At 45.8% G+C, this 25,863-nt stretch overlaps 1 protein-coding gene across 8 annotated transcripts in view; it reads left to right on the top strand.

Annotated features, from left to right (window-relative positions):
* FHOD3 (formin homology 2 domain containing 3) overlaps window positions 1-25,863 on the top strand; it is a 523,370-nt gene that overhangs the window by 235,118 nt on the left and 262,389 nt on the right. For all 8 annotated transcript variants that reach the window (XM_070361542.1, XM_070361541.1, XM_070361540.1 and 5 more), the window contains exon 5: window positions 3,688-3,793. In XM_070361542.1, coding sequence (XP_070217643.1) covers window positions 3,688-3,793 — 106 coding nt within the window. The remainder of the gene's footprint in view (window positions 1-3,687; window positions 3,794-25,863) is intronic.

Below are 25,863 nucleotides of genomic sequence, written 5' to 3'. Positions count from 1 at the left end.
TGGACGGAGGAGCCTGGTAGGCTGCAGTCCATGGGGTGGCAAAGAGTCGGACACAACTGAGCGACTTCACTTTCACTTGTCACTTTCATGCATTGGAGAAGGAAATGGCAACCCACTCCAGCATTCTTGCCTGGAGAATCCCAGGGACGGTGGAGCCTGGTGGGCTGCTGTCTATGGGGTCGCACAGAGTTGGACACAACTGAAGTGACTTAGCAGTAGCAGCATGGAGCTTCAAGACCTGCTGACACAGTGGAAATGAGATACAACCAGCTATTATGTACCTCCTCGTGGAAACTCACACTGCCATTGAGGATGCAGTCATACCAACAGATTCAACCCTGCATGTGTCTGACCCTGCCTCTCTATGTGGTAACTAATTTACAAATTATCTAAGACAGAAGCACATGTTAAACCACACCACAAGTAATCAACACAACCCAGAATACAGTCTACTCTGTAGGACAAATGATATAGCTTCTTCAACACACAGATTTCAAGGGAAAAAAAGAGATGATTTAAAAGACATTTTAAAGTTGTATCAACTAATCGCCACATGTGGATCTTATTTCGATCCTTCTACAAAATGTAAAAAAACAACAACAACTGTAATTTTGAGACAGTTGAAATTGGTCATTGTCCAGTTGAAACTGGACATTTGATAATATTAAGAAATATTCATTTTTATGGTGAGTATTAATTTTTTATGGTGATTACATAATTTTAAAAAGAGTTCCTATACTCTGGAGGTACATATTAGAATATTTATGGATTAAATGATGTGACATCTGGGATTTGCTTCAAGTGAATATGGCAGCAGACAGGGTGGGGTGATAGATGGGACAGGATTGACATGAATTGATTGGCACCTGGCTCCCTAAATTGTTCTCTCCTTTTGCATATTTCAAGTTTTCCATGGTGAAAAAGTTAAAAGATACATTGAGCACATGGCGATCTGGTTTTATACCCCCTCACATGCTTGTTCTGTAGTGCTATCTCTCTGAATTCTCAAGGCTACTGTTTCCACCTTTTACTCAGCAGAGCCATATTTTTGAACAGCCTTTGTTGGCATTATGTAGACAAGGATGAAGACATTTGCTCCCAGAAGTTTAATCTTTTGGAAGACCACAGACCTGTTTGGAAGACCACAGACCTGTCCGTCAAAGAGCTCCATCCATGGAGCTTCCTGTTTGGAAGACCCCAGACCTGTCCGTCAAATAGCTCCATCCCACAGTGGTCTTGGGTGGATTTGACAGCCAGCAAGCTGTCTGCAGTTTAGATCACCTTCTTCCACACCAGTGTGTCTGCATCTCTCTCATCTTTTGGGTTTCCTTGATGTGTGGAGGTTCCTTTTGGAACTCCAGTGTAGAGGGTGTAAAAACACAACCATTGGTCATTTGGATTGAGTTGAATATTCCTTGATTAACAGGTGTCAAAAAAAATGATCACAGGTTAAAGTGTGGCTATTAATCTGAATTCAAGGATAATCTCTTATTAGTTCGTGTTAACATGTTGATTTCATTGGAGTCAGAAAGCAGTGTTTCAAAAATCATTTATTTATTAATGCCCATATACGTTAAGGTATGTGTTCAAAATCCTGCACGTTGCCAATTTGGAAGACATTTTCTACATTTATTATCAGTATATTTTAATTTCCTAAGTGCCTTATCTACATATGTGCATCAATTTTAGTTAGGGTTCTGGATTATTTTTATAAACACTGCCCAGTGTCTTTTTCCAAGAGCCTTTGCTAGACAGTCAGCTCTCTGCTATATTAATATTAGTGATTAGCTTGAGTGGTTTCTTGAGAGCTTGTTCTCACTTTTTCACCATGAAGTCATGTGTGAATCTAGTTTTAGTTAAAGTAATAAACATTTGTTACATGCTTGGAAAAACTTTCTGACTAGACATGAGCTCATCTAAATGTTCGCTTTTCACATATGCTGATGGAAAAGAATATGGATGGAGGGAGAATTATTTTTATTTCCTTCATACATACGAGTGTAAAGTGATTTTCCAAAAATCATGATACTGTCCCATTTTCTCTTGCTTCCAAAGCCATGATTATCTTCAAGTCTGAGTTAACACAGCTGTCTTTCATTACCGTCGAGGCACGGCAGTGTTCACCCCTCCCCTCAGTGCCCTCTGAATGTTAAGAGTGTGTTTTTGGTTCAAAGGGAGTATCTGCCTGGCCTACCACCTCCTCCCCCACCCCCACACCCCTTTGCTCAAGTCCTCCATCCATATAATTGGAAAATGCCATAAAATCAAAATGAGAGGCTGCTTTCAACATGGAGACAGGAGAATTATGCCAGTGTGTCTAAATTACTTTTTCTTTTCTGGAGATAGACCGTGGTTGCTGACCGTTTCTATAATAATAACCTTTCATTATTCTATTAAACTTTCTACTACTTACATCACTGAGGTTTTTCATTTTTGTTCTGTTGTTATAATTGAAGATGAATGTATCCTAGCTGCATTTGAGACAAGGCAGGGTCCAATCAAGGAAATCTCCCAAAACAGTAGTGGAAAAGTTTGTCTCACAGGGCTCTATCGAACTTGGTACTCCAGGCAAGGGGCTGGCTGACCATAGTTAAGTCATCTTGGCCAAAGTTTTGCCATTCCTGAGTCTTCATCTGTGAAGGGAAGGCAGGATTAGATGAGTGATTCTTGAACTGTTGCCCTTTAGGATGGATTTCCTTGGGAATTTAATGTCAGAACCTGGACCCCACCCCAGAAATTCTGGTTAAACCCATCTGGGAGGGGGCTGTTTCCTGTTCCTTTTTAAAAGCTCCATCGATGATCCTAATGTGAGGGAGTCAGGGGTGAGAAGAAGACCCTGAGCGCCTCTGTAACCCCTGTAGAGCTTATTAAGCACCGGTTGCTGGGCCCCACAGTGGAGCTTCCTGTTCAGTAAGTCAGGGTGGAGCTGGGTACTTTGCATTTCTAACCAGTTTCCAGCTGACGCTCAGGTACCTGTGGCTCCGGAGATCTGTCTTTGAGAACCACCCTATTAGATGACTCCAGTGATTCCTTCCAGGTCCTGCCTTCTGTGATTAGACTGCAGGCTGACCGCAGTGGCTCTTTTGAGGGACAGTGTGGCTGCTCCAGACACACGGCGGATTCTGTATTCTGCCTCCTTGCTTGTCCTGTGAGCAGCGCAACTTGGGAGGTGGAGAAACTGCTCCTTTACTTTCTCAGATGCTGTTTGCAAGACCCTTGTACCCTTCCTCAGGGACTGTCCTTTGAAACACACGAGTGGCTTTGAATCCTTCACACGATGGTCTGTACTGCAGGCCAGTGTTTCCTGTGTTGAAACCCAGCAGGCTTCATGTGGCCGGTCCCTGGGGACCTGTGGGGGCCTGGAGCCTGGTGATTTCTGAAGAATGAAAACCAGATCACTATAAATATTCCTGACAGTTAGGGGATTCATTTGCTTTATCTTTATTAGATTGCCCAGAAGGCAATAATTGGTCTTTGGCAAACAACGACGTGAAGACTGGTTGTAAAATTCCTCTGGCAACAGTTAAGATGCTTCATTTGAATAGAGCCGAACAATCTTCAGAGGTCAGTCTGGAGTCAGAGGCTTGTACGTAGTTTTCACTGTACAGCCGGGATGGACGATGGACCGGGACAGTATTTGAAGTTTCTCTCTCTCTTTCTCTTTTTTCTTTCCCTGTTTCCTGCCAGGATGACAAGGATTTGGTGCATGAATTTGTAGTGGCTGAAGGTCTGACGTGTTTGATCAAGGTGGGAGCTGAGGCAGATCAGAACTATCAGAACTACATTCTGAGGGGTAAGTTATGCTGGGTAGGTGGCACCCAGCCCCTCCAGGAACTTCAATACTGAGAGCTTTTTAAAAAGACTTGGATTACCAGGTAAGGTGATGAAGACATCCTGTAGCAGAAGATGACTCCTTCATCAGGTTTTATCAGTTCTCGTAACTTAGAGACTGAGTTCATTTTACTGACTTTACGTGAAGTCTCTTCCTAGTCATTGAGAAAAGAGAGCATTCTGCACACTAGGTTCTTTATATTCTCTTTTACTTAGTGAGGAAAGGGACATACCATGTGTCTTGAAAAAGGCCTGCTTTGCAGCACAAAGCCCCCTAAAACCAACAAGGCCAATTATTACCTGGGAAAAATACTGTCTACAACTTGGGTTATGCCCGGGAGTACCTGTAAGAAGCATGCATTCCTCATCAGGTCTGAAGTGGGCCCAGAATCTGCATTTTAAAGAAGGATGCTGAAAACTACCTCTGTAATCTCGTTTTTTTACAAAGTGGTGCATGTGTGGTATTTGAAGCACTGATTACTCTTCCAGTTCATAAAGTAAATGCTCTTTTCAGAGTTAAAGTATCTTTGTGTACCTTCATGTAAATAATTTTCTTTGCTTCCATAAAGTCTGTGAATAGGCAGGGTGGGCATTATTAGGTTGGATCATGTGACATAACTATTATCAACAGTATTAACTTAGCAGAGAAAAAATTTAATGTAGTTCAGTATTGTCTCCATTTTGCAATTGAAAAAGCTAACTCAAAGAGTTTGAGCACTTGCCTAAAAAATTCACTTCTTCTAGTGTGAAGTTGACCACAGGCCATATCCAGGCACTGGGGTGCATCATGGCTGATTGGGGTCCTGTTCCCCCTTCTGTACCTATGCCTGTAACTCCACAACTCTGTGCTCATATAAGCAAGAAAAAGACCTTCTTTTCTTTTCCCTGGATGAAGGCAAAATGCACAAAATGTGGCTTAATAGCAAATGTCCTTGGTTAGAGTTGAATGAAATGCGCACAGGGAAGCAGTCTCCTGCAGTTTCCTGTGTGTTTTAACCCCGAGAAGGTTTCTTATGTGCTGACTTGTGACCCAGCACCTGGAACTCTCTGGATCCTTTCCCGTTTCCTCTGTTTCTGGAGAGCCACTGCAACCAGGGCAGAAGCAAAAGGGAAAACTGAGCACTCATTAAAAAAAATTTTTAACAATGTATTGTCATAAAAAAATTTTAAGGATGTATTGTCATGTCAGTGTTAATCATTTCTGTTCATTTTGATAAGTGCCAGGTGTGTGTGCGAGAGAGGCTTCCTCAGCCTCGGATTCTCTGCTCCATGTGTTTGTCAGGCTGGCGAGGCACCTCCTTCTGTCCACCTTCTATCTTTTCCTGGATGTGTGGAAGAGTCTCACTACAAGCTGTTGGTACAAATGCTTTATGGATGAATTTTATGATTTCTGGTCTCAATGTCATTAAATCATTTATATGGAAGCTTTTATGGTATGTGTAGACAAATTAACCATAGACTTTGTCCTGCAAATGCAGCAGTCCTTCTGTGTCTGAAAAGACGTGTAAAGGCCTTGATGCTCATCCTCATATTTCCATCTCCACTGGCCCAGCACCTGGAAGAGGGCATGGCACAGAAATAAGGAGCATTTCCTCTGGGTTATTTTCCAGGTTACTTATACCGTGGATGCTCATAAGTTGAACCACATGGAAAGAAGTATACCTAAAATTGCCTAATTCTGAATACTGGGTCCAAATTGACAGTGTTTTTGTTGTTGTTGTTGTTATGTTTAAAGTATACATCATTTTCACTTAAAAAGAAAGTCTTCCCCAGGGGATGATGGCATGAATACACAGACCTCCACATACCTCTATAGAACTAATAACCATCTACATGTCTATGCTTCTGACCCTTAACTAGGAGTGTATATATGCATTTTTATAGAGCCATCATCAGGATAAGCATCTTTGTTCACCTGCCTCCAAGGCTGGAGGGAGTGCGGTGGCGCTGCCTGCTGTCATCAGCCCCCTCTTATCAAGAAGGTAAAATTCTTGTCAGGAGCTCCTCCACAGACCTCCCATGGATTAGAACTGGGTTGCATGACCACCTATAGCTGCAAGAGAGGCTGGCACAGCGGGTGCTTGGCTTCCTGGACTCTAAGGGGAGTCAGGCAGCAAGAGAGAAGGGATTGGCTTTGTGTCTGCAGGTTGCTCGTGTCTGCTACATAGAGGGAGTGAGGAAGGAAAAACTCAGCCCAGCTGAGAAAGCCTTCTGATAAGCAGTCCAATGGTGGCCTGGTTGGAGATAGAGAGGCATCTGTCTGTCAATGAGGGCATCATGATATAGGGGCAGTGTAAGCTCAGTGACTGCACAAGGTCCCGAATGATGAATTGTGTCCATGGTTCTTGCAGGTAATCAAAGATGGTGTTGACCTGGAATACTTCAGCTGGGCTCTCCACCCAGTGTACACTTATCATTAAGCTTCTGGTGGCTTGTTAATCTATAGTATCCTCATCTGCACTAGAAAGACACCAAAAGCCATCATCCAATGCTTGAGAATCAGAACTCCCAGGCACAGCCAGGGGAGAGCCCTGCCAACTGCCTGCTACTTCTCTGTCCCTGCAGGAAATGCCACTGAGGTAGGACCCTCACATAACAGCACTGCCTAATCTGTGAGAAGACCCCATGTCTCCATTGCCACCACCGAGGTCTTGCCTTCTGATTTTGATTTTCCAGCAGTGTCTGTTTATTGGAGGCCAGACAGCCACCATCTGTTACCTGGGAAACGAGGGAGTGCCCCCTCCCATTCAGGTTACTACAAGATGTCCTGCTTTCCATGCAGCCGAGGGGCCTTTGCACACCTGCCCCACTTCCACTGAGTCTCAGAGAACTTGGGGTAAGCAGGGCGCTGGGTGCACATGTTAGCATGTCTGGACGTATCTGACTGAAGCCCGTGCCAAGAAAGTGTGCTTCTGAGGAATGTAAAGGACAGATTTCTTAGGCTGTGACTTTTGTGCTTTGATACAAGGAAGCTATCATTTTCCCCAGCCCACGTGTTGAGTCACCCCTTCCTGACCTTGAAGATGTGGGCTTTTCTAGGTTATGATCGACTGCCAGCAGCCACCAGACATTTGCAATCAAGGACAGCCTTTGAATTGCCTCTTTGTCCAACCTCATTTTAGCCAAATTACTTTGGGTGAAGGATGATGAAGCCAGATGCACATCAAGAGAGAGAAACTGGGAAGAGGTTTCCAGTTTGGTCATTCACCGTCCCCTGGGGAGAACAAATGCTGCCCTGGGCCCCTCGGGAGAAGCATGGCAGAGGGCGAGGGCCGGCACCTCTACTGTGGTGTCCACAGAAGGCGGGGTGAGCAGGATTAGGGCTTGCATTGTGTCGGTGGGCCTTGGGGTTCAGGGGCCATGAGGACAGAAGTGTCAGGGCGTGGAGTGTCAGTGGCAGGCAGTTGGGGGTGTGGACTTGAGCTGCTGGAGAAGGGGACTGACTGACCTCTAACCAGAGCCTCCAAACTGAGCCCAGACGTCATTTGGAAACGCTCACAAGCCATAAGGTAGACCAGTTGTCCCGGTGCTGTGGGGGAACGTGCCCTTCACAAAATTTCCTCAGGAGCCCTGGTCTGTGTGACTGTGTATAAGGCCCCCAGATCCAAAGGAAACAGGAGTGTTTGGAGAACCCAGTCCTTTTCACACCTGCTTTTAGGACTCTCTTAATTCATCTTTATTTTTGCACTCAATCCTCTGTCAGCTTTTTTTTTTTTTTAAGGCCCAAGTATCTGTTGCCCTGTGTTAAGGGTGTATCTGCTAAGAGGTAAAGACAGGTTTTAAGTTACGGTGTAGCCTTGTACTCTCCATAAATGTGAGCCAGCTGCTGGGAAGAGGTCTTAAGGGCACAACATGCAGAAATAATATTTATCTGACTTACTATTCTTGAATGGTTATACCTAGTGATCTACAGGGTGTGTGTGTGTATGTGTGTGTGAGAGAGAGAGAGAGAGAGAGAGATTGCCCGTATTTAATATATATCTACTAAAGAATTTTTAATCTCACAATTATTCTTATTGAAGTAAGACCTTGAGAGCTACATTCCTGGGAACTTAAACTTTCTATGCACATGCTGAGCATTCACAATAGGCCATGTCAGGCCCTGGGATGTACTGATAAAACCAAGCCAGGTCCTGGAGAAGCTCCCTGGAGGTGCTGCCTGTGACCCGCTTTACATGTTATATTGCAAGTAGCAGCAGCAGCAGCAGCAGCAGCAGTCTTACACATCTAGAAATTGCATAGAGGTGATCTGCTTTGGTGAGGAAAGAGAAAGAGATATGTAGGATCAGTAAGACCAGCTGCCTTTTCTGGCTGTCCCTCAAAAGAAGCTGCCTCTTACAGGCTAGTTTTAAGTGGAGAAATTTGATCATTTTGCCTAAAGCAAAATACCCATTAATTCTAAAATATTCTAGTTCTAAATTCTAATGACTAAAATACCTAGTCTTTATCAGAGCTGGTTAAGATCTTAGAACTCTTTTAGCTCAGGCTTTGCATTTTAGGAGGAAACTGCAGATAGACTGTGTTTGCTCCTAAATTAAAAAAAAAAGAAATTGAAGTATAATTGCTTTACAATGTTGTGTTAGTTTCTGCTATACAACACAGTGAATCAGCTACATTTGTTTAAATGTTTTAATGGTTGTTGACATTTAAAAATTGAGAGATTTGACATTAAAAAAAAAAATCCAGATTTCTGTTATCTTTGGAGAAACTGAACCAGAGAATTTCAGTGCCTTGCCAGATATCACTTAACTAAAGTGGAGAAATGCCTTGTGTATTAGGGGGTCTCTTAATGAGGATCAGGACTTGTGGTCAGATAGCTCTGGTCAGGATCTATATCACCAGGAACCAGGCAGGAGTACAAAAGGACCAAATGGTAACCAAATGATGAAACCAACATTCTCCATCCCAGGAAAACTTAAACGTTTATCTTGTGACATTTCAAAGCCAAGGAGGAGAGTGGAGGTTGGGTTCAAACTAGATGAGGGAGGGAAGCGAGGGGCCCAAACTGGCACCAGGGGGAGAGATGAGAACGGAAGGCGGGAGCTGCTTACTTCCTGAGCCAAAGTCCATTCCTTGGCTGCCGTGTTTTCTGTCCTCCACCCAGAGGATGCTCCTCCGCCCCCTACCCTAGTCCTGAGGTGCACCCAACTGTCCCGGAGGAAACGTCCTCTTTCTTACCTCTTGCTGAGTCAGGACGTCAGGGATTAATCATGGCAGCCACATGGCTAGTTGTGTGGATGACCCAGTAGCACGTGTTGTGGTGGTGTTTGTCACAGCCCCTGCAGAGAGGGGAGTTGAAACCAGGGTCACAGACAGAATCCTCCTTCATTTGATGTTTCTCCTCTTATTCACTCAGTGTGATGGGGGCTGTTTCCAGTAGGAAGTCATGCTGGCCATCACAAATTAGCAGCCCAAGGGGCCAAATTGACCCTGCAGAGATGAGAGTGTCAGAGCATCAAGGTCAGTGGAATAAAGGTGGCCTGAGATGGCACAGCTGACAAGAAAACCTGGTAAACACTGATATGTAGATTTAAAAAAAAAAACGGAAATAGAGTTTTTAATTTTTTTTTATCATGCAGTTTGTGAAGACACAATTGTCTGAAAAGCAAACAGCATAAAAAGGAAAAATGTAAAAAATCACCCATCATCCTGTAAAACGAAGACCGTTTTCTACCCACCCGTGTACATGCTTGTCTTGTACGTGCCTTTTACGAAAACCAAGTGTCCTGTCCAGATGTTGTCAGCCACGACCCTAGGAAGGGAACAGTGGACCTTGGTGGCTGGCTTTGTGACATCTCCTAGTGTGCTCAGTCACTCAGTCGTGTCTCTTTGCGACCCCATGGACTGTAGCCCACCAGGCTCCTCTGTCCGTGGAATTCTCCAGGCAAGAATACTGGAGTGGGTTGCCATTTCCTACTCCAGACATCTCCTAGTCCTTGGCACTATTCTTTAACTTCTTTAAACTGCTTCTCCCTCACCTAAAGAGATAATACCTTCTTTACAGGAATGGTGTGAAGCTTAAAGAGCTCAATGTTATTTAGTCACGAAGTTGTATTTGACTCTTGCATCCCCATGGACTGTAGTCTGCCAGGCTCCTCTGTCCATAGGATTTCCCAGGCAAGAATGCTGTAGTGAGTCACCATTTCTTACTCCAAGGGGTGTTCCCTACCCAGGGATTGAACTCGTGTCTCCTGTACTGGCAGGTGGATTCTTTACCACTGAGCCACCAGGGAATCCTAAAGAGCTCATAGAAAGATCTAAATAAAGGCGTGAATTCTAGGTATGACAGTTATTATCAGTAGTAATGTTGTTAATGCAGTAGTCATCTGTTATGGGCTGAACTATGTACCTCTCAAATTCATGTTGAAGTCATACCCCTCAATACCTCAGAATGTGACTGTATGTGAAGACAGGTGGTTAAGTTAAAATGAGATCATTTAACTGGGCCCTGATCCAATATGACTGCTGTCCTTAGAAGAAAAAGAGATTAATCACAGACCTGTTGAGGGGAAATGATGTGAAGACAGAGGGAGAAGAGAGTCAAGGAGAGAGATCTCAAGAGAAACCAACTCTGCAGACATTCTGAGCTTGGATGCTCATCTCCGAACTGTGAGAAGTAAATATCTGTTGCTCAAAGCCCAGAGCCTGTGGTATTTGTCACAGCAGCTCAAGTGACTGATACACTGTCTTTGCAAAAGAGACTCTGGGAGTTACTGGGTAGTACCTAGGGTGAAAGTCCTGGGGATAGAGTTGTTGGGTTCAGAGGATGTACATTTCCATCTTGTTTTTGGTTGAATAATTGCCTCCGGAGTGGATGTGTGAATTTACGCTCCCATCCGTGGTCTCCACTTCTCCTTTACCCCAGGCTGGGAGTGAGCATTCTTTGTAGTCTTTGTCATTCCTGGTGATTGCGTGCGTGCACACTAAGTCCCTTCAGTCATGTCCAACTCTTTGCGACCCTATGAACTGTAGCCTACCAGGCTCCTCTGTCCATGGGATTCTTTAGGGAAGAATATTGGAGCGGGTTACCATGCCCTCCTCTAGGGGAATCTTCCCAACCCTGGGATCAAAACTGCGTCTTTTGTGTTGGCAGGTGGGTTCTTTACCACTAGCGCCACCTGGGAAGCCCGTCATTGTGTGGAAGTGTCATTCCTGATGATTGGGGCGCCCTTACTACTATGGACCAATTTTATATTCATTTTAATAAAGTAGTTTGTAGTTTTTGATTGTCATTGTGTGAAATTTGTCCATAAATTTAGGAAGAATTGATATCCTTATTTAAAAATTCAGAACTATTGCCTAGATGCTCTTTCATGGCCCGGGACAAATCCTTTGCAAGAATATTTTCTCCGTCTAACTCTTGTATGCCATGTCCGTTTCCTTCTCATTTGTTACCGAGCTTTATGCATATCTCCCCAGGTGTTTTTGTATTTGTTTTTTCTTGTTTATTCATTTTTGAATTGGGTCTGGTATTGACCACATGAAAGGACGAGAGGATTCTCTTGGGTCTTTTTCCTGTTTATTTTGTAAACTTGGCTTGGGAGTGTCATCTAAGAAAGATCTGTCTTGCCCTCCTTGGAGGTGTTTTGCTTCAGTTGGGGAACACTGTGTCTTGGCGCCTGGATTCCTCAGTTGTGGCAACTGCTTGGCTAAGACTGGCTCATGAATGAGGTACCTCTTCCCGAGGGAGTGTTAGCTTCCTCTTCTTGCGTCTTTGCACGTTGGAAACTCTCCCTTTGAGGATTTAGATGAGCATCATGCTGGCTGGAGACTTGGTCTGTCAGTTCTGGGTGCTCACAGCTGTGATACGTGGGCTGGGCATGGCTGGAGAAGCCGGGCCACTCATACCTGCAGGATGTGGCCTCCACATTTTGTTTGTTTATTCTCATTTGCTTTCCTGCTGTAGTTTTTGAAACCTCTGCTTTTGGTGTCTTGGTGCCTTGGTGTATCTCACCTTGGCCTGACGTTTCTGTTCACATGCTTGGCATGCTGTTGGGAACATGGCCTCCGGGTTGAACCAGTCACAGACCTGCCCTGGGCTTTGGTTAGGCCAGGAAAGCCATGGCCTGCCCTCCTTGGGGGAGGGAGGCTGAGTCGCTCTTGCTGCTGCTATTGGTTTGTGGTGACAGAAGGGTTGCCCTTGCATGCTCTGAGTGTCCCTTCTGTGGTGTCTCTTGCCACCCCTTCCATCCCCACCCTGCATCAGGCCTTCTCATCCCTCTTAAAAAAAAAAAACTGGGTCAGAGAATATCAAGAGCTGCACTTATGTCTTTCCTCTTCTAGCCTGTCCAGGCACAGGGCCCAAAAGTGGATTCATGCTGAGGCCCTTTGGGTCATTCCCGTGGCCCATGTGATCATGCAATATTGTGGACGTGTACAGCTTTTCTCCATGACTTTCTCCTAGGAGAAGGAGCTGGTTGCTGGAATCGCCACTCCCCACAGGCCTGCCACAGTCTCTGGTGTATTTAGATGGAGTTCTCAGGGGCTGTAGTGTGTGGTGCGCTACCCCGAGTCTCGGGGCTCATGGAACCTCTTCTCTACTTGGGTTTCTCATTGGTTATTTGGGTCGATTGAAAGGAAGGGTGCTTGGAGGCTTCTCATTGTGCTGCCCTTTTCCTGGAAGTGTGAACTCATCAGAATCATCATCGCTTGTGCTCTGTGTCCGGCCAGACCCTTAGTCTGCAGTGCTGCATGCAGGAACATGGTGGGTCAAGTGGGTGAGGGAGCGAGGGAAGGCCAGAGCCAGGTCCTGACCTTTGAGGGGACACAGTGCCCTGTGTTTTTCCTCTGGGTTCTCAGGTGAGAGAGGCAGGTCCTGGGGTGGATCGCAGGTAAGACAGGCAACTTGCATGACCTGAGCCTTTCACCACCTTGGGCAGCAAGCAGGATGTTTACCTTCAATATCCAGTTCTAAGTGGGCACTTCTAACTTTAAACACCATCTTGGTTTTCCCCTTCACCCTCTTACAAGGTATTTTTTTCCTTATAGTTAGACAGTGCTTGTCTCTTGGTTAACTTTACCTTAGAATGGATAAAGCTTTTCTTTCAAGTTTTAGTTTTTCTGAAGTAAAAACCAGTGATTAATTCTGTTGAATGTAGCAAGAATTAAGTAGTAATAGAAACACTCCATAAGATAGTCTTTACAAAGTAATGCACGACTAGGTCTACCTGGCCAACATTATCCCAAACCTGGAGCATCGTTAGGTCAAATCATGTGAAACTGCTGATCTGTGACCATTTTTACCAGAGACATGGCATAGCTGATTGGTTTAACGTAATATTATCATAATTCATTCCTAGACTGATAAGATGTTATTTACAATTCACCTTGGCTTACTTGGTGGCTTACCTGGGCTTACCTGGTGGCTCAGACAGTAAAGAGTATGCCTGCAATGCAGGAGACCCAGGTTCGATCCCTGAGTTGGGAAGATCCCCTGGAGAAGGAAATGGCAACTCACTCCAGCATTCTTGCTTGGAGAATCCCATGGACAGAGGAGCCTGGCGGGCTACAGTCCATGGGGTTGCAAAGAGTCGGATACGACATGACTGAGAGACTTCACTCGTTTTGCATTTTATATAGAATACAAACCCTCTGGAAATTCAGGCCAGTTTATAGACCAAAAAGAAAGAAAGAAAGAAAGAAAAACCATTCTCCCCCTAAAAAAGAAACTCTTGCTATTTTGTGCAGTCATGCCTCAGAGTACTTCAACCCCTCACAGTCTCAGCCAAAGAGATTTCTCCAGAATTTCCATCTCCATTAGCAGCCCCCATCTTCTTATTTTATCTGAGATGAGAAGGAAGAAAGTAAAACAGAGTTATTTGGCCTTTCCTATGTGTGGAATTTTCCGCAACTAAATCTCGTTGCTCTGTGTTCATCAGGAATTTTTCCACTTTATTTACACCAAAGATGTGTCTCCTCGCTCCGTCCTTCTCTCCTTTCAGTGGAGTTTTCCAGAGGAACCGCTGACAGAATGTACTTTGAATCACAATTGTTATTTCCTTGGCTATAACCTTATCTTTTACATAGTCCTTATAGGGCTTCTACTTACAAATCCAGGCTTATGATAAAACAGAATGTCTTAAGCAAATTTTAAACCTAGCCTCAAACATGGATTAAAGTTATTTTCCTGGCTGGATTTACTGGGGAAATATCAGTTTCTGTGTTCATAGATTCTTGCCTTTTAGAGTTTTGAGGGCTCTTGGTAGATTGAGCCAGTACCCTACAGGACACCACTCTGTCCTTGCACTGACTTCCCTTGCCATTCAGATTCCCAAGGTCCCCAGCCCGGTCCCTCTGCAGAGCCTCAGACCTGCTAAGCCAGCAGTGCCCTGGGTGTCCCACACGTGCCACGTCCAAACCCCAGCCCAACAGCTTCACCCCCCAGGCCAGCACTCCCATGGCTCTGTTCAGAGTATGGATGAAGAGCACAGTTACCCATCATATTCTGGCACTACCTGGGGGCCTCCCAGACCCCTCACTGTCAACCCCTTTCTGTCATCATCAACGACCAAATTTGGGCTTCCCTTGTGGCTTAAATGGTAAAGAATCTGCCTGCAATGCAGGAGACTCGGGTTCGATCCCTGAGTCAGGAAGATTCCTTGATGAAAGAAAAGGCAACCCAATCCAGTGTTCTTGCCTGGAGAATCTCATGGACAGAGGAGCCTGGCAGGCTACAGTCCATGGGGTCACAAAGAGTCGGAACACGACTGAGCAACTTAACACACAATCTTCACCCCCTTTCAAGTCTTTGCATCTCTTTTCATTCCCGGTATTAGTTTCTGAGATCAGACCATCATTTTTTCCTTCTGGATCTGCTCTCCCAACCCCATAACTAGCCTCTCTGTTTTCAACCCTGTCTCCTATAGTCCATTTTGCCCCCTGTTGCCTGATTGACCTTCTGCAGTGCCCAGCTCGTCTCCCTGGTTCTCCTCAGATGAAGGCCTGGCCCTCCCCTGTAGGTACCACCCACCTTGGTCCTGCCTTGGTGTCCCTGTTCAGCCCTCTCCCTGGCTTTAGCATCACCCCTCCTCACCTGGTTCACATCTTATCCTTTGCTACCTGCTCATTCTCAGGATGAGGCTCAGATACAGGCTCTCTTCTGCGGGAGACCTTCCCTTGCCTCTCTCATATGTTAGTGCTCTCTGCTTACTCTGGTCTTCACACTTACCTCACTGATAATAAAATTTGTTGAGCATAGACTCTGGGCCAGAGACCCCGGGCTAATCCCCTGCACCGTACTTGCTGCCTTTGTGTCAGTTTCCATCCTTGATGCCAGGCTAATTTTAGGAGCTCAGTGAAAGTCAGATGGTAGAATATCTGCAGGGAAGAGAACTCATGACTCCTGAGGAAGCTGCTGGTTTGTACTAAGAACTTGGCAGAGTCTGGACTTGCTGACCTGAAGCCTTAGCTCACCATATCTTCTTGTTTGGAAATACTATAGCACTCAGTGATTGTTTTGGGTACTTAGAAAAAAGCTTAATTATTGATTTTTTCTTTTTGAAAAGCTTACTAGTTCAGTTCATCAATATATTGTATGTCTTACTCTTTTTTTAAAACTACTTTCTTTATTGAAGTATAGTTAATTTACAATGTGTTGATTTCAGGTATACAACAAAGTGATTCAGTTATATATGTATATGTGTGTGTGTGTTCTTTTTCAGATTCAGTGTATATCTTGATTTTAAATTTGTCATGATTTCTGCAGATAAATGGTATGCTTTATAACTGGTTTTGGATCTCAGGGAGTTATTTACTTGCCACCAAAACAAATATGCTCCGAGTTCCTTTGTGTCTGGAACTCATCGACTTTGTGGTCCCAGCTCCAGCCTGCTCTTTGGTGTCGTGAAGATCTTCAACAGATATTTGATGGAAAGAAAATGAATAAATGAATGAGTGAAAGGGGATTCCCCAGAGTCATGGCACAGAGCTCTGTCTTGGTCTTATGCAGTATTTTCTGAGTGATTGTGGCTGATCATGGATGATCAGAAGACTGTAAAATGTGGGGACAGCCGTCACATGCTAACTGATGAAGTGCGATCTGGAGGGTTTTCATTTGGGTGGTTTCTGGTACCCTTGCCATATCAACCGCATTATCCCTTGCTTCCTTTCCTCTGCATCTTCTTTCTCCAGCTCCTTAAAGCTGGGCTCCGCCAAAACCACTCCTGTGCTAGGCTGGTCTGACTCATTTCTGGAGTCAGTGCCCATAGGCAGAGCAATGCTCTGTGGCCCCCGCCTCACACACTTGTCTCTGCCCCCAATGCCTCCTTGGCTACAGGGTTCCCCGAAACACCACAAGGGCACCTGATTGTCCCAGAATTAGAGCCTCACTCCTTCCTCTCCCAGGTAGCCCTGTCCTTGATGGAGCTTGAGCCTGCAAGGGTTTGAGGAGGGAATAAGTTTACATAGTTTGATAAGTAAGGGGTTGCTTGTGGAGAAAGGGACAGAATTGTTTGTTGCTTTTAGAGGCAGATTAGGAGCAGTGAGTAGGAGTTACAGGAAAGTGGCTTTTGACTGAAGACGAGCTCCTAAAAGAGAGTTGGAAAGTGAGTTGATTTCTCTTGCCAATGTAAACTGATCATTGGTGACTTTCTGGAGCATTCTGTTGAGGATTCGGAAGCCACATCCAGCATCAGCAGGAAAGCGAGCCATGATGGATTAGTGATGTCTGTCAATAGCCCAAGCGGTGGGAGTGAGAGCCAGAGGACCAAACATGTCATTTGCTTCTCCTGGGGAAATAGTAGGCATTTTCAGAATGTTTACTGAGCTGATGTCAGACAGGTGTGTGGGGCAACTGGCCTTCCAACCACAGAACAGACTACTTTGCCATGGGAATGTTCCAACGGAGTCTGGGGTTGAGGACCTACTAGGGCCACTAGGATTGGGGTAAGGTGCTACTGGGTGACCTTGTAAATTCCTCCCAGCTCTGAGGTTCTGTGATTCTTAGGGTGCTACTAGGTGACCTTGTAGATTCCTCCCAGCTCTGAGGTTCCGTGATTCTAAGTAAAACAGAAAAAGCAGAAGGGATGAATGCAGAGCCATTTGATTCTGCCTCTTTTATGTGTTCTGTATTAGTCGTCATAGGATTCCCAGGCTACCACTGAGCCTGTATTGTCCTTTTTCAGAAAGTTTCAAAGAAGCCCATCTGGTTACATGGCATGGAGTCCAGCCAGGTCATGGAAAAGATAAACTGCACTTAGCCATTTCGGGGTCAGTGTTCATAATGATCTGCAAGAGTCTGAAGGGTTATTAGTGAGTTTATATGCAATTCATCTGTTCACGGTGAGGTCAAGAGCACAGGGGCCAGTGGGCGCTTGTTCTTTCTCCAGAGCCTTAGTACTGGGGGCACAGAGGGCTCACAGCAACACTGTGGGTTTGGACTCATTGCTCAAACAAGGCAGGATGGAGAAGAGGGTTGGGAGCTATGAAAAGAGGCCCACAGACACGGCTGCTTTCTGGGCTTTCTTCTTGCCTTCCCTGCTGTCTCTCCACACCAGCATCCCCCTGATCCAAATAGTTTCTCTCCCTCTCTGCCCCTTGCTGCCTCACACCGTTCTTTCCAGATCCTCTTCCTATCTTTCCCACCTCCTCTAGGTCTTAATTGGAGGGCTGTGAAAAGGCTGATCTCCCCCGATTCTAGATTTCACTGTTCTTTGTCAGTTTATGACTCTAGTTGGTCTGTGGTTGCAGGCCTCAGTAAGTGAAGATGGGCTGGTCCATTCATTCATCAGTGAGTGTGGCCTGGCGGCCTTACCTGAGCCAGTCACTTCGGGGTCTGAATATGGACAAACAGAGAACAATACAAATAAGCACTGTAATTTGTCCTGTATTAAGTTATGCGGTTAAGTTCAAGAATAAGCTGCGAAGGAAGAGTAATCTTAACTTTAGTAGGGAAAGCAATAGACATACTGTGGTCAGCGAGGAATCTGATATGGCCCAAACAATTCCATTCCCCTGGCTGACATCCTGTATCATCCTTTCTCCTTGAATGTGGACAAGATCTGCGATTATGATGAATGTGTAAGTATCACAGAACCACGATTAGGTTGCATTATGTGGTAAAGGAGAAAGGGTTTTACAGATGCAGTTGCGGTCCCAAATCAGTTGAGTTCAAATTGGTTAAAAGGGAGGGGAGGGACACACTCTTCTGCTGACCTTGAGAAAGCGAGTTGCCTTGAGTTCTCCAGCCGCGATGAAGCTGGTGCTGCCAACAACCACAGAAGCTTGGCAGGGGCTCCCCAGCCTCAGAGGGGACCACAACCCCAGCTGTCACCTTGATTGCAGCTTTGAGACACCCTGAGCAGAGGACCCAATTAAGCTCCTCCTGGACTCCTGCCCCGTGGAAATGGTGAGATAATAAATATGTGTTGTTTTAGGCTAAGTTTGTGGTAGTTTGTTATATAGCAATAGAAGGTGAATACAATTAGCTATAAACAGTCTCCATACAAAGCCATCTGGATGAGCTGAAATTGGTATAAAATACTGAGTGACCTCACAGGAGGCAGAGATCTTGGGGGATGGTCAGTGGAGGGCTTCATGAAGACAGTGACTTTGTCTTTTCTCCTTGGGCCCTACAGTCAACCATGTGGCTGCCACCCATTCCGGCCGAGTTCCCTGGGGGGTCCTTGCTGCTGCTGGCGTCATCCTCTCTTGCCGTCTCCTGGGTCCCCTCACCCAGGCGGCGGTTGCTCCTCTGGACCTCTCGGATGTCAGTGGAGCCCATGCAATGACAGCTTTGTGCTGCACACAAATGAGCAAATAAAGGAGAAAGTGATCCAGAAGAAAGTTCAGTATTTCCAGTATGCTGGTGTCAGAAGAGGACGCGGTGATCTGAAAAAGACTGGGCTGAGTTTTTAGGAAGAAAAGGGAAGTTGATAAGCAGTGCCATGGGTCTTCTTGCCCATGAACTTGAGATGGGTGCAAGGCTCCGGGAACAAGGACTCTGGGGCAGGTCTGCAGAGATGGTTTTTGCTCGTCTTCCTCTGCCTCCTCCTGTTGACTCCTTCACATGTTCATGCATCCGGCACGTGCCCTGTGCAGGGAGCCGCAGTGGGAGGGGGAGAGCTCCAGCCGAGATCCCACACCGCAAGGGATTTGGCAGTGGCCTGAGGATAGGAACCATCAAGTGAGGATGGATATCCACAAAAACACTGTATTAAGTTGGGTTTTGGATGAGAATCCCGAAATCCTGTTTTTTCCTCTCAGTTTTGCTTGTATCAACATTATGTTTCCAAAACTGGTTGATGCATTTTAAGTACTTCAATCCTATAGCATCCATTTCAAAGATATAAGAAACTGTTTCTCAGTTATTCTTTGCTCAGTTGTTCAAGATGTTTGCTTTTTATATTTCAGCTTTTCTTTTTTAAAAAAGAATGAGCTTGATGTATCATGTTTCATGGGAATTTCATAAAAGATGAAATGTGGTTCTTGAATCAATTATTCATTCTCATGTAGGCAAAACACAGCATAGAGGTTTCTAGGCATTATCAGGCTTGGAAATAAAGGAAATATGTAATTTTATGGTTTTGTTTCTAAATTCCATCTGGATTACAAAATCCCTCTGATATCAGTTGAAGTCCTAATATGAATGGTGCTTGGAACCAAGCATGGCTGATCTTTTTGTAAATTACAGTTGAGATAGCAGGGACTTTCTAGATTTCCTAAGAAGCACAGCTCGTTCTCAGCCTGCCTGGACAAGCAGATGCTTCATGGAAGCTGCATCCGGGCACCTCGGCACTGAGGGTGGGAACAATGGGTGATGCTCCTTGGTGTCTGTGGATGGCTCCTGGGAGCGGGATCCCACCTGAGACTTTCTTGACTGTTCCCCCAGGGACCTGTGCCCAGTCAGAATTGAGCAAGCTGGTTGCTGTTGGACTCTTTACTCCAGGAGGCAGAACCATATTTTCATTTGACTCATCTGGTCTCAATTAGCTTTTCTGATGAGTCATGCAGTGAGAGACGAGTATAATTTCTCATAAAAGGGATTTCTCTAGAAGATGTAGCAGGTACCCTGTGAGTATTCCTCTCATCTGCCAAACCTTGAGAGATGGTCGGGGTGCAGCCTGTCTTGTAACTTGGTGGACGCCTTGAACAACAGCTGGTGCTTCTTTGCCCATAGTTTTTGGAGGCTTGATGGCCGTAGGACAACTGCAGGAGGTCATGCTTTGGGGCTGCTTCTCCCCATGCTGCCAACAGCAAGGGTGGTGAGCACACAAGAGCTTCCTGCGCCTGCCGTCTCTGTCAGCCTCCAGGTCTCCTGTCATCTGAGGGTGTCCCTGAAAGTCACCCTTATGAGCCTGTGGGCCAGCCACAGGGCCCGTTCCCTTGCTTGGTTGATGGCTGCAAAAGTGAAAAGGTAGATATTTATATTGCCAGGGGGCTAATGTGGCGTCCACTCTGGCTCTCTGTGGGGAGGTACCTGAGGCTGAGCTGCGTGCAAGTGTCTGAGTCTGCCATGTACCTGACCTCTTCCTTCTCCTCCTCAGCTTAAGCAGAGTGTCTCTTTCCTCTTTGTGACACCTTTCCCTTTCCCGTGATGCCTTCTTTGGGTCCTCCCTAAAGCCCCTCAGGATGCTCTCCCACCATACAGAATACTCATAACCATTTATCCTCTTGTCCTTCTCCCCGACTAGGCGAAGTCCTCTTTGTGGACCAGACATTCTTTTTTTGAACATTTTATTTCGTATCGGGGTGTAAATGGACTAACAATGTTGTGATAGTTTGAGGTGAACAGTGAAGGGACTCAGGCATACATATACATGTATCCATTCTCCCTTAAACCCTGCTCCTATCCATGCTGCCTCATAACAGAGCTCCATGTGCTATACAATAAGTCCTTGTTGGTTATCCATTTTAAATATAGCAGTGTGTACATGGCCTTCCCAAACTCCCTCACTGCCCCTTCCCCTCCAGCAAACATAAGATCATTTTCTAAGACTGTGTGTCTGCACCCTCTGTGTCCCTCTCTGAGCAAGCAGCTCAAAAAGGGCAAGGTACTTGCTTGTGTGTGTCTGTGTGTGCGTGCTCAGTCATGTCCAACTTTTTTGTGACCCCATGGACAGAGAAGCCTGGCAGGCTCCTCTGTTCATGGGATTTCCCAGGCAAGAATACTGGAATGGATTGCCATTTCCTCTTCCAGGGGATCTTCCCGACCTAGGGATCGAACCCACATGTCTTGCATCTCCTGCATTGCAGGTGGGTTCTTTACCAGTGAGCCACCTGGGAAGGTACTTGCTAGGCTTTTCAATAAAGGAGTCAACCAGTGACTGCTGTCCAGGGGGTCTCAGGGGGAGAACAAATCCGTGCAATGAAGGTAAGACGGAGAAGTCTTAGAATCAAAAGCTGGAAAAACAGAAAGAATCAAAAGACATGAATGTGATTATAGCCAAAGTTATGTCCATGCACACCTGGGCAGTTAGGTGGAACCTCGACATTCTTGACTTGTCCCATGGAGGCTGCCATGTTAGATGATGGGAACCTGAGAGAACGAGCCCTGTCCCGGGCATCCGGAATGCTTTGCTGAGAAGGGAGTGTTCTCTGTTTCTGATCAGAGCCCTGTGTTTCTCAAGAATGAAGTCTGCCTTTCCACTGTGCGCTCCTCTTTTCCCTGTGCAGAGGGCACAGCGGAGAGGAGTACAGGGCAGTTGCAAAGCAGTGCAGGCTCAGTTCGTGTAGAGCCTGTGTTACACAGGCACTCAAGTCGTGTCGGACTCTGGGTTGATGGTATGGACCGAAGCCCGCCAGGCCCCCTCTGTCCATGGGATTTTCCAGGCAAGAATACTGGAGTGGGTTGCCATTTCCTCCTCCATCGTGGAGCCTGGGGCGCCTGCAAAACTCAGCCGAAGGCCGCTGGCTTTCTTTTTTAGCAGGACTTCTCAGGGTATTGAAAGAGAACGTGGTTGATTTGTTGCACTCGGCCTGGAAGGTTTTGGGTGCTGAACAAGTTGACTTCATTGCATAGCTTCTTCTCTTTTGGAAACCTGAGCTTGTGCACATCACCTCGCCTGTTTCCAGCCCAGTTTCTGTGCCAGTGCGTGTGCGGCATCATGTTCACCCTGCTTCTTGCACCCTCACGATGATGCTCATGGGTTGGTTCTGCACGTCATAGGTAGCTCCTCTTAACCTCCAGGGAGGATCTGACCTTCAGCAAATATCACCATCATTTGCTCTAAAGAGGGTGTCTGGAGACAGATTTCTTAGTTGCAGTTTTGTAAATAGACGTGGCCATGGGCAATACTCAGGCCAACTCTGGCTGTTGCTTCTGAATATCTTGTTGCTCGAAAGTTCCTGTGTGTGTTCTGGAAACGCGGCAGCATTCAAGGACAAGGGGGTTTAAATGCAAATTCCTTATCAGACGGATAGAATTTGACATGCAATTTTGTCTGTTCTTTTTCTGTTTAGCTGGATGCTCCTATTATACAGTGAGGCAGTGGCCATATCTTTTTCCAATATTTTCATGGCTAAGATTTGGGAGTGGTTTACTTCAGCTGCTTTATATTTCCAGGGGGAGAGAGCCTTCACTGAGTAAATACTTTCAATCCATCTTAAGTTCTGATCTGTTTCTTTTTAGTACAAGAAACTAAAGAGATATAGGATTTTGGAAAATATGTTCATGTCACATGTATAAAAGAGGCAATAAGGCTGAGGCAGTCTAAAGCCTGAAAAGCCATGTAATTTGGAATGGAAGCCTATTGTCCAGCATTGGAAGTCAGGCATCTGTAAAGGTTCCTGGCAGGTCTCTGTAGCAGCAGGCACTATGAGGTCTAGGCTGGATTCTGGGAGCATTGCCTTTGACCTCGAGAACCTCTGCTTCTTGAGAGACACCAGCTTCCCTGGGTGGGAGGTTTGGTCCCATGGTGTTGAGTGGCTCGCTGTGTCTGCACTTTTACAAAACCAGCAAAGGCAGGAAGGGAGAGGGTATGGCCAGTGGGGGAGAGGACAGATGGCTTGGGATCAGGAAGATGGAATATATTTAATATAAAAGAATATGCACTCATCTATTAATTACTTCTCTTATCAGTCTTAAATATAATTAAGATTATTTTGAAATATATTAAGCAGATAAAGGCATAAGGGGTAATAAAAATGAACTTGTGTGCATCCATCACTCAGTTTAAGAAATGTCACCAGTCTGTGATGCAGCCTTTCCTGGCCACTGCATAAAATAGCACCACCTCCAACTTGCTCTTTCTTGCTTCATGCTTCTCTGCAGGGCACCGCACAGTCTGTCCTACAGCCTGTATTACTGGGCGGAGCTTTCTTTTCTCTGTCGCCCCTCCACAAGAGCGGGGGCTTCATCCATTTGGTCAATCAAGTGTCCCCCATGCCTAGACCAGCTTCAGCACAGAGTCTCATGCTGTGAGTGCTTGAAAGACGAGTAAACACATGATGTGAGACTCTTAACAAGCTGTGAACCTGCTCCTCGCCTGTCTGTTTCACTGCTGGGTCGTGGTCTGTTGTTGGAGTATATGGCCACTATATATCAGCTTCTCAGTTGGTCCACAGTTAGGCGGTGCCCCATTTTCTGGAATTGTAATCAATGCTGAGAGAGATTGAAGGCCAAAGGAAAAGGAGGCGACAGAGGATGAGATGGTTGGATGGCATCACTGACTCAGTGGACAAGGATCTGAACAAACTCTGCAAAATAGTGAGGACAGGGAAGCTCGGAGTGCTGCAGTCCATGGGGTCGCAAAGAGTCGGACCCGACTTAGCGAGTGAACAACAACAATCAGTGCTACCCCACACATTCTCCTAGTGTTTCCTTGTGTGTAGGTGTGAGTTCCTCCAGGGTGTACACGAAGGCGTGGGAGTGCTGGGCTGAGGGGGCGTTCACGTTAATCTATAATGTGCAACGTGTTTTCATACAGCTGTGTGAACCGCTGTGAAGGAACCCAGGCATCTGACATCCATGCTGTTGCTGCTCGGGTTTGTCGTGAGTTTCGTCCTCCCTGAGGCCCCAGTGGGGAGAGACCATGTGGCTGCAGTGGCTGCCGAGCCTGGTTCTGGAGTCTTGGGGCTGGGAGGGACTTTTTCTTGGCTCCTTTCCCCTGTCCCCTGGGGCCTTGCCCCTGTCATGATGCTGCCGGGTTCAGTGTTCCAACCAGGGGCCAGTCTGCTTGGACGAGGGGTGTTAGAAGCTGCTGGGTCAGCCCTTCTCGTCGCACCATAGAGGAATGTGGTCTGAAGGGTAGAGGTGACTTGGCCATGGCCTTGCTTCCCTGGTAGCTCAGCTGGTAAAGAATCCACCTGCAATGCAGGAGACCCTGGTTCAATTCCTTGGTCAGGAAGATCTGCTGGAGAAGGGATAGTCTATCCACTCCAGTTTTATTGGGCTTCTCTGCTGGCTCAGCTGGTAAAGAATCCGTCTGCAATGCAGGAGACCTGGGTTCGATTCCTGGGTTGGGAAGATCCCCTGGAGGAGGGAAAGGCTTCACACTCCAGTATTCCGGCCTGGAGAATTCCATGGACTGTGTAGTCCGTGGGGTCGCAAAGAGTCGGACACAACTGAGTGACTTTTACACTTCACACACTTCACACTTGGAGCTGCAGGTGATACAGACCGAGGTGCTTTCCAAAATGCTCACGATAGCTCCGATGAGGACGGGCACAAACAGCCTCTGTGTGCCTCCCTTGCACCTTCCACATCTGTGCCCCGGCCTCCGATAAGCGTGTGGCCTGGTGCACACAGCCGCCCCGTGGTGATGCTTTTCTCGTTGGTGACCTTGCTGTGACAGTCTGTCCCTTTGCTTTTCCTTTCAGCCATGACTCTTGTTTCAGGGCTCACAGCCACTCTGGTTGTTGGGACCCTTCCCCCTTGCTGTGTTCTCAGCAGCTAGCCCCCGCTCCTTCTTGGTCTCTGGAAAGCACTTGTGTCATTGGGAGGGGCAGGGTGTCTCCAGGACACCTCCGGTTACATGAACTCCTTGGTTTAAAAGGAACCTCTTTGATATTTAAGAATTGGGCCTTCAAAAGCCAATATATGGCTCAATGGAACAGAATGGAGAGCCTAGACATAAACCCACACACCTACGTGTTATTGAGTTGTATGAGCTGTTTGTATGTTTTGGATATTAACCCCTTGTCAGTCACATCATTTGTAAATATTTTCTCCCATTCAGTAGGTTGCATTTTCATTTTGTTGATGATTTCCTCTGCTGTACAAAAGTTTTCAAGTTTGATTTTGTCTCGTTTGTTTATTTTTGCCCTTATTTCCATTGGTCTAGGAGACCAGTGTCGATTAACCTATGACAAAGGAGGTAAGGCTATATGATGGAGGAAAGACAGTCTTTTCACTAAATGTTGTGGGTAAAATTGGACAGACTACATGTAAATGAATAAAATTAGAATGTCCTCTAACATCACATACACAAACTCAAAATGGATTAAAAACCTAAATATAAGACCATATACTGTAAAACTTGTAGGGGAAAAAACAGGCAGAATACTTTTAAGCATAAATTGCAGAAATAATTTTTTATTCATATCCTAGACCAATGGAAGTAAAAGCGAGAGTAAATAGGTGGGGTGACATAATTGAACTTGAAAGCTTTTGTACAGCAAAGGAAATCATCAACAAAGTGAAAATGCAATCCACTGAATGGGAGAAAATATTTGAAATGATATGACTGACAAGGGGTTAATATCCAAATACACAGTCAGCTCATACAACTCAGTAACAAAAAACAGCTCAATCAAAAACTGTGCAGAAGACCTAGACATTTCTTCAGAGAAGACATCCAGAGGGCCAGTAGGCACATGAAAAGATGCTCAAGATCACTAAGTATGAGAGAAATGCACATCAGAACCACAGTAAGGCATCACCTCGCTCTGATCGGAATGACCACCATCAAGAAGCCTGTAAGTAATAAGTGCTGAAGAGGGTGTGGAGGAAAGAGAAGCCTTGCACACTATTGGCGGGAATGTAAACTGGTGCAGCTACTATGAAAAACAGTATGGAATTTCCTTAAAAAAAAAAAAAAAAAACAAACTAGAAAATGGAACTACAGTATGATCCAGGAATTCCACTCCTGGGTATGT

Source organism: Bos mutus, chromosome 24 (genome assembly GCF_027580195.1).
Source record: "Bos mutus isolate GX-2022 chromosome 24, NWIPB_WYAK_1.1, whole genome shotgun sequence".
Classification (NCBI taxonomy): Eukaryota; Metazoa; Chordata; class Mammalia; order Artiodactyla; family Bovidae; genus Bos; species Bos mutus.
The sequence above is the reverse complement of the archived record's forward strand: the minus strand, read 5'-3'. Positions and strand labels throughout refer to the sequence as shown.